Source organism: Mus pahari, chromosome 10 (assembly GCF_900095145.1).
Source record: "Mus pahari chromosome 10, PAHARI_EIJ_v1.1, whole genome shotgun sequence".
Taxonomy (NCBI): domain Eukaryota; kingdom Metazoa; phylum Chordata; class Mammalia; order Rodentia; family Muridae; genus Mus; species Mus pahari.
Window position 1 is genome coordinate 30,047,196 of NC_034599.1, and position 15,355 is coordinate 30,062,550.

General features: G+C 40.5%; 1 protein-coding gene across 4 annotated transcripts in view; it reads right to left on the reverse strand.

Annotated features, from left to right (window-relative positions):
• The window catches only part of Fam118b (family with sequence similarity 118 member B), a 48,330-nt gene that overhangs the window by 15,055 nt on the left and 17,920 nt on the right, over positions 1 to 15,355 (reverse strand). For all 4 annotated transcript variants that reach the window (XM_021208132.1, XM_029543032.1, XM_021208130.1 and 1 more), the window contains 2 exons: positions 8,314 to 8,406; positions 3,310 to 3,562 (listed from right to left, as the gene is read on the reverse strand). In XM_021208132.1, the coding sequence (XP_021063791.1) occupies positions 3,310 to 3,562; positions 8,314 to 8,399 (339 nt within the window). In that variant the 5' untranslated portion in view covers positions 8,400 to 8,406. The remainder of the gene's footprint in view (positions 1 to 3,309; positions 3,563 to 8,313; positions 8,407 to 15,355) is intronic.

A 15,355-nucleotide genomic window follows, 5' to 3' on the forward strand; every position in this document is an offset into this window, starting at 1 on the left:
TTTTTTTTTTCTTCTGGGATGTTGGTTGAAGAGGAAGGTCAGCTGGGGGCTTTCTCTGTCTCTCTGAGCTAGCAGGCTTTCACCCCAGTGTCTGGCTCCCAAGCCTTCATTTGGTAAACTGAATGCTTGAGATGTTTTACAAATAACAAAGATGATTTTTGTACTGATTTCCTTAGATTTGAAATAAAAGTTTTTGTCTTAGAGCAGGTAACCATAGAACTAAATTTCCCACCAGTGGCTCCTCTTAAAAGGAATTTTCATTTAAATGATCATAACAGGGAGTTCAGAAGTCGAAACGAAGTGTCAGACTCTCCCACTCAGGCTCTAAGAATTTTCCCCCTTCACTCAAAACAGCACAGTAAATACCATACCATTTCCTGTACTTTACCCCATAATTCATCTTTCTAGCAAACCCAAGCACTCCTGACCCCATCTCCTTCAAGGTCACTAAGATTACTACTGCGTTTACTTTTGAGCACTAGTTCCATTCTTTTCTTTTTTTTCTTTTTTCTTTTTTTGAGACAGGGTTTCTCTGTATAGCCCTGGCTGTCCTAGAATTCACTTTGTAGACCAGGCCGGCCTCGAACTCAGAAATCCGCCTGCCTCTGACTCCCGAGTGCTGGGATTAAAGGTGTCCATTCTTTCAAGTAAAACTGATGTTTGATGAAAAAGGGTGTCTAGGCTGCTCTGCCCCTCCAACTTCAGTTCAAATAGTCACGCAAGCATTGCTAATGCCACTTATTCTTCACAAGACAACATGAAAAAGTAAGACCACAGTTTGTTTTTTTCTTCTTTGGTGCTGAGGATCCAACCTCTCAATCATGCTCTAGGCAGTGTGTGACCCCTGCCCCCCCCCCCCCAATGTACAAAAGCAAATGGCAAGAGGTCAGTTGATTTGCGGAGGATTCCAGGGCGTTTGGATGGCAATATCTTGCCATTTCTGACTGCTAAGCTCTCTACCTTGACTTCACAATGTCACTTTTTCATTACATGAAGCTGGATCAATCAATGGGGCCAATTAACCATGTTGTGTTACTATGAAGAAATCTAACATTCTTTTCTGATACTGACATTTTCCAAAATACACAAAAGAAGCAGAGCACCTGCCTAAAATGTGCAAAGTTCAGTCCACAGCACTGCCATAAAAAAGCAAATAAATAAATGAGCACCTCTCCCCACCATGTACCCATCACCCAATATGAACAATCTTGACATATGGCCAATCTAGTTTAACCTAAACTACCATGATCATGACTTTTTCCTATCTTCACTGAGCTGTTGGGAGTCAATATCAAAGTATTAAATAATCTCACCCATACTTCATTGTGTTTCCTAAAAGATAGAGACTCCTGGGCTGGAAAGGTGGCTCAGTGGTTGGGAGCACATCTTACTTTTCCAGAGCATCCAGATTTGATTCCCAGCACTCATGTGACGGCTCACAACCATCTATAACTTTGGTTCCAGTGAAACTAAGCCCCTCTTCTGGCCTCCACAGGCACCAGACATATAGACATGTTACACAAATATACATGCAGACAACATATTCATATATAAAAAAAATAAAGATAAGTCTTCTTTTAAAAAAGATTCCTTTGAGCCGGTTAGTGGTGGCACACACCTTTAATACCAGCACTTGGGAGGCAAGAGGCAGGTAGATTTCTGAGTTCGAGGCCAGCCTGGTCTTCAGAGTGAGTTCCAGAACAGCCAGGGCTACCCAGAGAAACCCTATCTGGACAACAGAAAGAAAGAAAGAAAGAAAGCCCTTTGATATGCATACCTGACTTCTTACTGTCTATAGACCTTCTTTGTACTTTATACTGACATTTACATGTTAAATCAATTTTGCATTCCTAGGAAAATTCACACTTGCACATGACATACAATTCTTTTTTTATATGCTATACTAAGTTAGGATATATCCTTTTAAAGATATATCCTTGCATTGATATTCATAAGAGACAGTGGGAGGTATAATGTACACGATTGGTAAATTGTCACATGTTGTTGAAATTCACTGAGCAGCTCCACTATTTCAGACCCAAGCACATTTGTTTCAAAGTGTCCTCCAAGTCTGGGCTAGACAGGTTAACCCCCATAATTCTGTGATAGGAAAGAGCAGTAAAACAGCCCAAGAATAAAATACCATGCTCTTGAGACTAGTAAGGCAGCAACTCCCAACAGAAGCTAATACTGTTGATCCCATAGGAGAGCATCTACAGTGGGAAAGAGAATGGCTGGAAGTCCAGTTATGAGAAGGTCAGCCACAGAAAGCAAGCTCAACTCAGAGTCTGCGTGGACTCCCTCAGCCTCCCAGTCTGTTTCCTCGGGATGTCACGGGCATCAGTGACTGACCTGACAATGTCCTCCATATCTGCTGCTATTTGTTCTTGTTTGGAAGCCTCACCTGCGGAGGCACTCTGCTCTGCCCAGGATTCCCTCCTGGAAACTCCATCTGGCTGCATTAAAAGGTGTTTCCCTCAGTCAATTTCTGCTGGGTGTTTTAAGAACTTGATTGGAAGTTTAGCCCTCAACTTCCTTAACCCTATGTGGGCTAGGATTAAGGTGCATGCTGCCATCACCACCTGGTTCCTGGTAGCTAACTTTTAAAGAGTAAGTGCACCCACCTCCCCCCACCCCCTGCTTTCCCCAAGGTATAGTTTACGATATCTTTGGAAATAATATAGTAGCCAAAACCTAGGGCCTTTGCATATATATTTATATATTCTAAGTAAGTATCTAACAATTGAGCTACACTCACTGCCCGTGGTGTGTGTGTGTGTGTATGTGTGCGTGTGTGTTTGTGGTATGGCACTGTTATGCATCACAGGCTGGCCTGGAAATCACAATCCTTTTGATTTCACTGATGTAATATTTCAAGCACATATAACTAGTCCTAGCATAAGTGAATACTAATTTTCCAATTAGCTCCAGTTTGGCAAGAGCATATGCCTATATTCCTAACACCCAGGAACCACCCAGGTTTGTGGCCAGTAAAATCTCATCCTAAATCTTTCTAATATTTCCTTAAAGTCATGGATATCAGGACATTGTTTATAGTGAGAATAGAAAAAGTAAGTTGAAAACAGCCAAAATGTGTCAGTACCCTTGTCTCCACACACATGAAGTTCTCAGCACATCACAGTGAAACGGGGTCAGGATGATTACCCTGAATAGACTCTAAAAGTAGCTACTCTTCAGAAGAGCCAAATGTTATAAATACACAGCAATAAACAACTATTCCTGCTAAATAAGCATACTAATCACCGTCTCAGGAAATGTCACACGCCGTGGCAGACACAGACTACTCACAGGGGAGAGTTTCTGAATGAGGTCATGGGCGACATGGACGAGGTTCTTGTCTTCATGGAGACACTTCTGAAACTTTCTGCTTTCCTCGTCTTCTAAAAGATCAAAGTCAATAGCAGCATCCAGTAAGGCCTGGATTAAGCCCTTCCAGGACTTCAGGGCCGGGACCTGCGGTGCAACTGCAGCACTGATGCCCGTCCCAATCACCAGCACAAGTTCTCGAGGCTTTTTGGTTTTCAGACTTGGAAGGAGCTTCCTGAGAACGGAAAAGTCAAAAGATTGGCGCGTCCAGTGGACCCAAGCACATGCGAAGACATTTGAGAAAGATGCGGCTGGCTCTCACTATTCAATAGCTGTAACGCCCGCTGTTTGCTTTTTGAGTCAGGATCTCACTGTATAAGTCTCAGCTGACCTAGAACTGTCTATGTAGACCAAGCTGGCCTTCAATTCACAGAGCTCTGTTTGGCTCTGCCTCCCCAGTGCATGCACTTTATAATTTTTAGCTGTAAAGATGGGGATTCCAGCTTCTGAGACTTCTCTAGATTAGATTAGATGAAAGAACACAATATTATCCCAGTTTTTGTTGGAAGACAAAGTAATAAACTATTTCAGGAATCCTGAAAAACAATCTTAAAATCAACTTTCTCCTTCAAAGTCTTCTCCAGCTAAGAAAACCACTAACATTACAGCAGATTCAAGTGTATTACAGCTTCAGTTATGCCAACTAAATATTTTAAGTCAATAGTAATTTCAAAAGGAAATGTTTGTTTTCAAAAAAATATTTTCATACAAATCAAGTTGATTATGTTTGTTGAGAAATGTAAGACAAAAAAGACAATGAAACTTTGATGCCAAATTTTGTAAGCAAAGATTAAACTCAGCATGAAAGCCAAATCTGGAGAGCAATCTGAGCATGGTTTTGTTCTATGTATCACTTGGAGTGGGTGCTCAGCAGGCTTCTGAGAAGATGGGAGCCTCATGTTTTTTGTCACAACAAACAGCCCTTTCTCACGGCACAGAGCAGAGTCCTGTTGTGAGACAGCATGAGGACAAGCATGTCTCATCTCCCTTTCCCTCTCACTCTGACCACATTAAAGCCACCACTTGCCTTGCTCCCTCTTCCAAATAGAACAAATAGAAACCTGATCAGTGTTAGCCGTGGGAAACAGCCCCCAGAACTGCCTGTCCCACTCTCAGCTCCTACACTCGCTCATTTAATAAGGAGAAAAGCCTGTAAACACACATTAGGGATGGCCCACATATAAATAATTCCTCTACTGGGAAAACCCTGTTAAAAGCTATTAGGAGCACATAATGCAGTGTGTTTTAGAGTGAGGAATCAAGATGATGAATGAAAGTTGGATGTGATGAACAAAGTCTTTATAATGGCTATACTTAATGATTCTATGGCTTTCTATGATATATTTTAAAGATTACATAAAGCTGGTGAGGTGGTATATACCTGCAATATTTGTGAGATGGAGGCAGGAGGAATAAGAGTTCAAGAAACATCCAGGCTACCTGAGATACTATCTTAAAGGACACACACACACACACACACACACACACACACACACACACATATTCTGATTTAGAAAAATGAGCTGACTTTACTTGTTTTTCTTCTTTTATTGAAATTCCTTTTAAAGATTTGTTTATATTTATGTGCAGTGATGTTTTGCCTGCATGTGTGTCTGTGAGAGTTCCAGATATCTTGAACTGGAGCTACAGACAGTAATGAGCTGCCATGTGGTTGCTGGGAATTGAACCTGGGTCTTTGGAAGAGCAGCCAGTGCTCTTAACCACTAAGCCATCTCTCCAGCCCCTGAACTCCCCTTTTTAAATGAACTTGCAACAAGGCGACAGACATAACTTTAGAAGTTCCATAAGAAAACCCAATCTCCTCTGAAGAAGTGCAGGAATGTTAGGTACATGTTGAGGTGGTATAGTATGCAGGTGACACTGCAGTAAGCATGTCTTCAGAAAGTCAGCCATTTGAGAACACTGTGCACAGTGCCAGGAGGGAGGGAGGAAGGATCTCTGTATGAAATCTAAGATGTCTCCAACCAGTCTGCCTTGGGGCAAGCTCCAGACACTAGGATTCTTCAACCTTTTCTCGGACCCAGTCTCCATGCATTCAAGAGATAGAACGATTTCTCTTTGGGTAAATGGCCATTATGTCAGAAAAGAACCACAGCTTTAGACAAGTTAGACGTCCTCAACTGCTGAACTTGATCCAGGCATAATATTCAGAAGAAAGCTCATCCTTATACTGTGATGGTGAATACTGGTTGCCAATGTGACAGAATCTGGAATCAACTAAGAGAAAAGCCCCTGAGCACACCTTGTAAGGCATCTTCTTGATCAGGTTATTCAAGGTGGAAAGACCCACCCCAAGTGTGGATGGCATGTTATGGTGGCAGCCTGATAGTCAAAAGGAGGTTGGCACTGCTTTGCCACCCTGGTGACAAGTTCATCTACTCTGTCACTGCTGCAGTTCTTCATTGACATCAGAATCTACCTCATTGTGCCCTCTACTGGATTGAAGACCAGTGCTTTTTGAGGAATCCCTCAGGCCTTCAACACCAGACTGAGATTGCTGAAAAACTATTGGGTTCTCAGCCTCTCCAATAACTACCACTGACTACCCAGATCATACATGTAAGCCAGTCTAATACATCCCCCATATGTATATATAAACATATACATACATGCATATATATAGTCATTCTATTCACTCTGTTCCTCTAAAAAAAAAATCCTAATATCCATAGTTACATAGACTCCTAATTGCTTCTCAGTAGCTTAAATATGAATAAACAAACTATGATCATTTGATCTGCACAAGGCCCACATGGTAAGAGTTACATAGGAACAAACTAGTAGGTAAAGAGGAATCACAAAAACAGTAACAACAAAACTGAAGAAAATTTAAAATGTAACAGAAAAATTTAAAGATCCTTAAGAAAAACAGAGAAAATATTTAAGGAAGTAAAACTAAAACAAACAAAACAGAACAAAACAATACCACATCCAGAGCCAGGCAGAGAGAAGAATCCAGTAATCAAAGCACTCAGGAGGCTGATGCAGAAGGACAGAGCTGGGACATTCTGGGTGGGCCACATACAGAGACCCTATTGCCAGCAGTGAGAAAGGCGAGGAAGAGAGGAGACAGGAGCACACTAGCGACAGAAGGTTCAACATCTGAACAATTATACAAAGGCAGAGACACGTTTAATCCAAGTTTAATATCAGGTTAACACAAAATGAAGTTTGAAATGAAGTTAAGAAAAGAAGTAGCTTGAAGGTACTTTAATATTTAGTTCCACAAGAAAATACTGTTTTTTAATTTTTATGTTAATGAGAATAATGTGATTTTTATAAGATTCTAGTGAGCAAAGGCAAACGAGATCACACAATACAAAAATTAAAAATTGGTGTTTTGGTTTGGGTCTAGAGACCCCACTGTCAAGGTTCAAGCGCAGGTTTGGTTCCCAATGCAGTAATGTTCAGGGGAGGGATTTTTGGAAGGTGAGCTTATCAATGGTTAATCACTGATGTGTTCACATTTGAGAGCATTACTGAGATGGGGTGAGACTCTGAGTCACAAGGCATATTTGGAGGCAATCACAAAGATGGGATCTAAGAGAATGTTATCTGGTTTCTGGATCCTTCCCTGGCTCTCTGATTCCCAGAAGTCAAAAGGTTGGCAACTCTGTTCTACTTGTCTTTGAGCAATATTCTACCTCCCAATATTCTAAAAGCAATGGAGCCAGCAGACCATAAATCAAAATCTCTGAAATTGTGACCAAATTACCACTTCCTTTTTAAGTTGATTTCTAAAACAACTGCTAATCAGAACAGTGTCCATCTTGGTTTAGAATACTCATCTCTGTCACCAGAGAAATCAGAGTTATCAGTAAAAGTCTAAGAAAAACACTTTCCTACATAAAAATTCTATTCTCAACCATACCATTAAGTACATGTATGTACATGACAAAGACATTTATTAATCTCTAACAATTATCTTCCCATGTATTCTTACTAAGGAAGGTACCCGAAAGCACGCTTCAGTAAAATGGAGTATATAATAAAATAAAGAGCATATTATGGAGCTGATTCTAGCAGGGTTGAGGCCAGAGGTAAGAATCCATGGAATCAATTAAACTAGCAAGTTTCTAAACATTTCCAGCATACGATATAGACTAATTCTTCTGTCAGTGTTTGAAAAGGAAAGGAACACAGAAAACAAAACAAAACAATTTAAGATAATGTTTTAATCATAACTCTTTAGGCTTAGCTATTAATACTATTTGTCTTGTTTTGTTTTATTTTTCAAGACAGGATTTCATTATGCAGCTCTGGCTGTCCTGGAACTAGCTCTGTAGACCAGGCTGGTCTCAAACTCATAGGAGTCTGCCTGACTCTGCCTCTGTCTCCTGAGTGCTGCTGAGCTAATTAATACTACTTATAAAGACACAATATTATAAATGTTGAGAATTGGTTGATCAAATGCTGAGATAAACATATGGAAAGATAATGGTGAAGTCTGTGGGGCAGCAATACAGGGACAAGAACCAGGAAAGCAAATGAAGTCCTTGTTTTCTATTACCAGAGAGAGCATATAGCAGCACACATAACATTTAAAATATGTGCTGTCAGGTGCATGCCTGCAATCTCAGCATCTGGGAGCCTGAGGCAAGAGTTCTAGACCAGCCTGGGCTATACAGCAAGACCCAGTCTTACAGCCAAAAACAAAGCAAAACAGATGCCAAGATTAGAAAAAATGGAAAATGATTATCACTGAGGAGTAGTGGTGTTATGAGCTTTAAAGCAACAAAATTTTAAACTACGTAATCACCTTAATAAGTTAAATTCAAGGTAAAAATAATGTAGTCTTTGAAATGAAGGCCTTATTAACTAGTGATACACCTATCTATGATACTGGGTAAACACCGCCCACTAATGGTAACTTTCTATTCCTCTGATTCCCTTTCTCTTGTTTACCTGGGCTTTTTGGTGGGGGGTTCGCCATCATTGAAGAATCCAAAAATCTTGTTTCTATCAGAGGCCTGGCTCCCTGTAGAAGCCATCCAGTTTCTAAAATAGATTAAACATCATGTACCATGATTAGATCTGTAAAGCACAAAATTTACAACAGCACATACATTAAGCATTTTAATAAGCCATATACCCAATTAAGGTACTGTGGGATGTCCTCTACTTAGCAGAAGTCTATTAGTTAGCAAGCACACCATGATTAAGGAATGAAATTATCCTAAGGGAAGTCATCTTGAAATTACAGTTCTGGCTGTGTCAGTGCTCCATACTGCTATACCGCTTCTGTTCCTGAGAAACCCTTTCTCCCATCTCCCATCAAAATCCTGCACTGTCAACTCATGTGAAATTGCTGGTCATCACTCTGATTTACACAAGGAGGTCTGGGAACCACTGAGGACATAAAACAACCCACAGCTGAGTGGGCTAACAGTGCTTAATTGCCCAATTACACTTGGCAACACAACAAGCATACAACTTGCTCACTGTTAGACATTCTCTGTTGTTAACAGCTGTCTTCGCAGACTGTAGACATGTCTCTCTAAACAAGGAAGAGATTTTAATCAAGCCACTGTGATAAACAGCAGCAATATAAGCAAAGATATGTTAAAGACCACAAACATCAGCTGCAGGAAAACCAGTACTAGAGTCACAAGGATTAGAATACGTACTACAATGGAAGTTGTAATTGCTTCAACTTTAGTAAGCTGGTCACATTTAAAGTCTGATATAAGCCCTGTGTGTGTGTGTGTGTGTGTGTGTATTGGTGTCTCTCAGCATATGTGTAGAGGTCAGAGAATAACTTTCAAGGTCTGGTTTCTTCCACATGTGGGTCCCAGGCATCAAACTCAGGTTGTCAGGCTTGGCAATAAGCGCCTCTACCTGCTGAGCCGTCTCAGTGGCCCAGCAGTAATATTTCAACACTGGCAATGTAGAAGATAATAAAAGTAGAGTTCTGGGTATTATGCCCTACTGTCACTAGCAGGACTTTACTATTAGAAAGCTTCATTATTTATTTATTTATTTAAAGATTTATTTATTTTATTTATATGAGTACACTGTAGCTGTCTTCAGACACACCAGAAGAGGGCGTCAGATCTCATTACGGGTGGTTGTGAGCCACCATGTGGTTGCTGGGAATTGAACTCGAGATCTCTGGAAGAGCAGTCAGTGCTCTAACCCACTGAGCCATCTCTCCAGCCCCAGCTTCATTATTTATTAAAGCTGTGTAATGAATTTTCTTTTGGAAACAGAAGGCTGTAAATTCCTTAACCCTATATTCTACTTCACATAATGATCTTTTCTTTGATATTAGAGTCTTTAGGGAACTAGAAGTCATAAAAATCACAAGAGTGAGGACACAGATCACCTTTCTGGTCAAATCTTTGATTCTGATCTCCAGAAAGCAAGGCCCTGGGAACCCAGGTCAATTACCAATGTTGGAAAATCTTGCCTTAACTTAATCATCTGGTGTGACTGTGAAAAGAAGACTGTAAACTTTTAAAAATAAAGTCAATCTTAAATAAAAGGGGACAGCTAAATAAAATCAAACTTAACTTTTCTGGACCCCAGAATCTTTGTGACTGTTGGGTACACAGAAGGTACACCACCGTCAGCCTTCCTACTCTTATGGGTGTTTCATTTCTTAGTGTCTCAAAGCTTTCTATTTGCTGACAGTCAGGGTTTGACCATCTCTGAAATATTTTCACTAAGTTCTAATTTATATAATAGAAGTCATTTTCTGCCTAACATCTATGTTTATGGAGAACCACACAAACAAAAATAATAACAGCCAGGCGTGGTGGTGCATGCCTTTAATCCCAGCACTTGGGAGGCAGAGGCAGGCAGATTTCTGAGTTCAAGGCCAGCCTGGTCTACAGAGTGAGTTCCAGGACAGTAAGGGCCACAGAGAAACCCCGTCTCGAAAAAACAACAACAACAACAACAACAACAACAACAACAACAACAACAACAACAACAACAACAACAACAACAAAAACCCCAGTAACTTCTTTTATAATCTCTGGGGATATGATTTAAAGTAACACTAAGGAATGCAAACATATTTATGTGCCCTCCCCCCATAAACATGGTTGCAAAAACCCAGTACTTAGACAAATTAAACCCAAGTAAAGCCATTGAGCACTGAGAAAGTATAGTAAATGAAACTTAATATAAGTTTTGAATCCTGGAATGTTCAGGATTTAGTGTTTAATTGAAATACTAAGTCAGTTTTGTTTAAAAATTTAAAAATTGCTGGTCAGTGGTAAAACAACACATGGGAGGCAGAGGCAGGTGGATCTCCGAGTTTGAGGCCATCATAGTCTACAGACAGAGCTCCTAGACAGCCAAGGCTGCACAAAGAAATCTTCCCTCAAAGAAACAAACAGACCAAGACAAAACATAGTACATATTACAAGACATGTACAACCTGTAACTATTAGTTAATTTAATTCCTAAAACCTTAATTGTGTATTATAGATTGACTCTTACCTGAAAATCTAAATTTCAAAATGTTCTAAAATTGAAAACATTTGGACCCCTGATAAGATGCCAACAAGTACAAAACTCCATTCCTGACAACATGTTACAGTAAAAATGCAGGTTCACTAAAAATATTCTATACAATACCATCAGGCTATGTGTACATTAAAAATAAATAAAAACCATGTTTCAGACTTGTGCCTCATTTCCAAGATATCTCATTGTGTGAAGCTAAATATTAAAAAAAATAAGAACAACAACAAAAACAAAACCCAAACCTGAAATACTCGTGGTCTCAAACGTTTCAGAAAAGGAAGGGGTCTCAACCTGCCTGATTAACTACTTCACAGATGAGAGAGGAAGCTGCAACACAAGACCTTTGGTGCTCAGTTTCAGAAGGCAAACCACAGCAACTCAGCTTGTAACGCATGTTCTCAGTAACCACTGCTAGTTTTTTAGCTTTAAAATATTTTAAATCCAAAACTAATTTTTTAAGTGCTAAAATTGTAGCAAGCAGATGTACTTGATGGCCGTTTCATAATTAGTCATAGTGGCGGTATGCACTGTGCAGCCTGCTCAGTGTGGAAGCTGGAAGAACTGTGTGTTACATACCTCTCACTGCCACTGGCCACCAACACAGCTCTGGGAATCAGAGAAATGCATCATTTGCTTTGTTGAATTTTCAACCTGACTACTGGTTAATTTCTGATGCTTTTCTCTACAGAACCTTTCTGAAGGCTCATTTCAGGGGCTGAAGTTTAAGAAAACTAAAACACACAACAGGTTCTGACTGGAATGTTTTAGGTCCTAGCACTGAGAAGCTGAATGAAAAGTAATTCTGTATGTCTTTATCGCAACTGTTCACCCATTCATCTTGATTTTGAGCAGACTTATGCTTTGCCCTCAATAAAGGGATATGTCACATGAGATATGTGCCTATCCCAGTGCGTTAAAATTGTATCTTATTCATTGAGTATTGTTTTGGGGCAGCACTTATCCTGAACAATAAGTAGTGCTGCTGAAGAGCTTCAGAGGTAAGTACAGGAGTCTGGCATAGAATTCCTAACATGTATCAACTACTTAGTTCACACGTGAATTATGCTCTGTGACTACCATTTGAGCTTTCATTTAGGTGGAATTTGCTATGTATAAGGAGTGAGTGGAGACCTGGGTGGATGTGTGTTGTTTCCTTGGGCATGGCCAGGCCAAGGACTTTTCAGGGATCCCAATGAGAGAAGAAAACCCTTCTCCATTGATGAGGCTCAATGGCAAAGCCTTCCTGGGGTCTAAGTGCAGATGTTAACAACATGTGCAGACAATGTCCACTGTAGCTGTCTACTATCAGATATTTATGACCTGAAGATTTCTTTCTGACACAGACTGCTCCTACTGAGATTAACTAAGCTCGCCTCCTTGTTTAGCTGTATGGGATAACTCTTCCTCCCATACAGCTCTATAATAATAAACATACTGAGCTGGCTTTAGCTTCTCCATTAGAGAGCCTAGACCATCCAATCCCATCTTTTCTTTCTGTCTCTCTTTTCTTATTTTTGTTTTCCTTTTTGCCCGAGTCAGGTCAATCTCTGAAGCCTTGGAAACAGTTTTCTGTCACATGTAAACAGAGGCATTACCTGTGGCGGTGGGTGTCCTTGTTACTCCAATGATTCTGAAATCACTGAGATGCCCTTCAAGGCTAACAGAATATATGAAAATCAAAGGCAGATGCTTAGTGAACACTAACAAAAGTGATAGTGGTGTCTTTAAAACAATTTCCAGGACAAATTTTCCAAATGAGAGAGAATACTTGGCAGGATGGTAATCCCAAATCATGAGTGGTAGAGACAGAAGGATCATGAGTTCAAGGCCAGTTTCAGTTATATAGTGAATTCAAGGCCAACCTGGGTGTGCATGAGAACCTCTATAAAAAATTCAAAACAGACAGCATTTACACTTTGAAACCTGTTATCTTCAGGAAACAGTTGGAGGGGCAAGGTAACTAAGAAAAACCCTGGAAAAGGGGGGGCAGGGTGTAAAGAGAGGAGAGAGAAAGGGAGTAGTTATCTGGATGATAAATAGGCGGTCACTTAATGGCCTGGGATCTGAAACCATCAGAATCCCAGGAGCCCTAGCGTTTGCATCTTGGAGGCAGGGAAAAGGCAAACTCTGGTTCTTCTCTGCACTTAGCATTCAGGGGAGTCTTCTAACTGCTCCCTCATTCTCACAGGCTTCCAGCACATACTCAGCACTCAACCCAGGCAAGCTGCATGCTACAAAGAACTTGGAATAACATCATGTGAGAGGTGGGCAGATGGAATAAGGCTAGTGGCAGGAAAGTCCAATATGTGTTGGTTTTTGGCCAGAAAACAAAGGATTTACAAATAACAAGTGTAAAGGATCATTGGCACATTTCTTGCAACAAGCATCTCTATTTTTTGTTTATGAGAAATGATACAGAACACTTTTTCTTCTGCAGCAAAAAACAAACAAACCCCCCAAAACCAGAAAAGAGTGCTGTCTGTCTGTCTGTCTGTCTGTCTGTCTCTCTCTCTCTCTCTCATGGCTTTTGGACCAATTCCAGCACATCTGTGTTAGCAGCTGTGGTGGGTGGGGGAGGGAGGGGATGCTCAGTATAAGTAAGGTGCTTCAAAGGAGCATTCCACAATCTTGTTGAAGCAAACACATTCAGGAAAATATTTTCCCTGGAGAGTAGATAAATCCAGTTCCCAATGTGGACTATAGCTTTTCCTACTAGTGCTCAAAGCAAGCTTGCTATGTCCTCCTAAGACTCACAGGAACAGTGTAACAATGTCTAGCAGAGCAAGGATTTGACTACTCTCTTTAACCAAGGCTTAAAATGTTCTTCTACCCATGGTTAACCTTAGCTCCTGTCGTTATTCTTAAGCATGCCTCCCAGAAACATTTGACTTTTGTCAGATATTAGCTTCATCAAACTCATTTCTTAAAAACTTGACACAGGAATCATGCAAACTTGATGTTGTTCTTTTACCAACACTCACTCCCATCCCATTAGTGGCAAGGGTTATCAGAGACCTTCAGAACTACAAGGCAAACCCAAGATTTCAGTAAGTCATTTCACTCAAGCCCCAAAGAAATCATATTGAAATTTCATGCTCATGATCTTGGATTTCTTATTATTAGTTATATTTTCTATATATGGTGCATGTATGTCTGAGCATCATGTATGTGTCATGTGTCTCAGAAGCCAGAGGGTGTCAGATCTCCTAGGACTAGAATTACAGACATTGTGAGCTGCCATGTGAATCCTGGGAATCGAACTCAGGTCCTCTATGAAAGCAGCCAGTGCTCTCATCTATTTCTCTAGTCCTTTTATCATTTATTTTTAATTATAAAGCCAAACTGACAGCTCAGTTTGCTTCCCTTGCAAGCATAAGGACCTTAGTTCAATCCTTTAGAACCTACATTTTAAAAAAAGCAGGGTATAGTGATATACACTTTTAACCCCAGAGATGGAGAGACAGAAAGCAGCAAACCACTGCGGTTTGTTGGCCAGCTAACCTAGACTACTTGGCAAGTACCAGGCCAAAGACAGACCTGCTTAAAGCAAAACAAAGATCAAGGTAGACAGAACCTGAAGAGTAACAGTCAAGGTTGTCCTCTGACTTCCACAAGCACACATAAATGTTTGCACCTTAACACATGAACACACACACACACACACACACACACACACACACCACATCAAGCATAGGGAGTAAAACTATTTAGGGAGGAACAATGGAATACTGAAATTAAACATAGCCTTTGCTATGTAAGAAGTATCCACTCCTTCACTGGCATTAGAACCGACTTCTTCAGGACCCAGTGTGTTTAAGACCAGTTGAGACATCCAGCCTCACAGACTCAACAACTACTGGATTTGGGGACCTTCAGTTAGTAGAAAGCCATTGTGGATTACTTGGGCCACAGGCTGCAAGGCATTCTAACAAATCAGTTTTGTTTCTCTATCTCTAGAGTGCCATGACAACTATAACAAGACCCAAATTCTATCTCTAGCATCAGGAAAGAAGGAAGGAAGGGAGGGAAGGGAGGAAGAAAGGAAGGAAGGAAGCAACCAAGCAAGCAGGCAGGTAGGCAAGAGAGAAAAAAAACTTTAAGCCCAAATATGTATGTTTTAGCAAATTCTTAAAAATTAAATTGCTGCTTTTAAAATAGTGAGTTATGTATATTGCTAACTTCAATGACTTACATTTCATGCCAACTGTGTACACACAAAGTGCACACAAATGAGTAGATGTCTGGGGGATACCAGAAGATGCCATCATTAATTAGGCACTATCTCCTTGAGCTGAAAATTGACAAGTCTTCATTTCATCACAAGAAAAAAAAAAAAAAATCAAGGGCTGGTGAGATGGCTCAGTGGGTAAGAGCACCCGACTGCTCTTCTGAAGGTCCTGAGTTCAAATCCCAGCAACCACATGGTGGCTCACAACCATCTGTAACAAGATCTGACGCCCTCTTCTGGAGC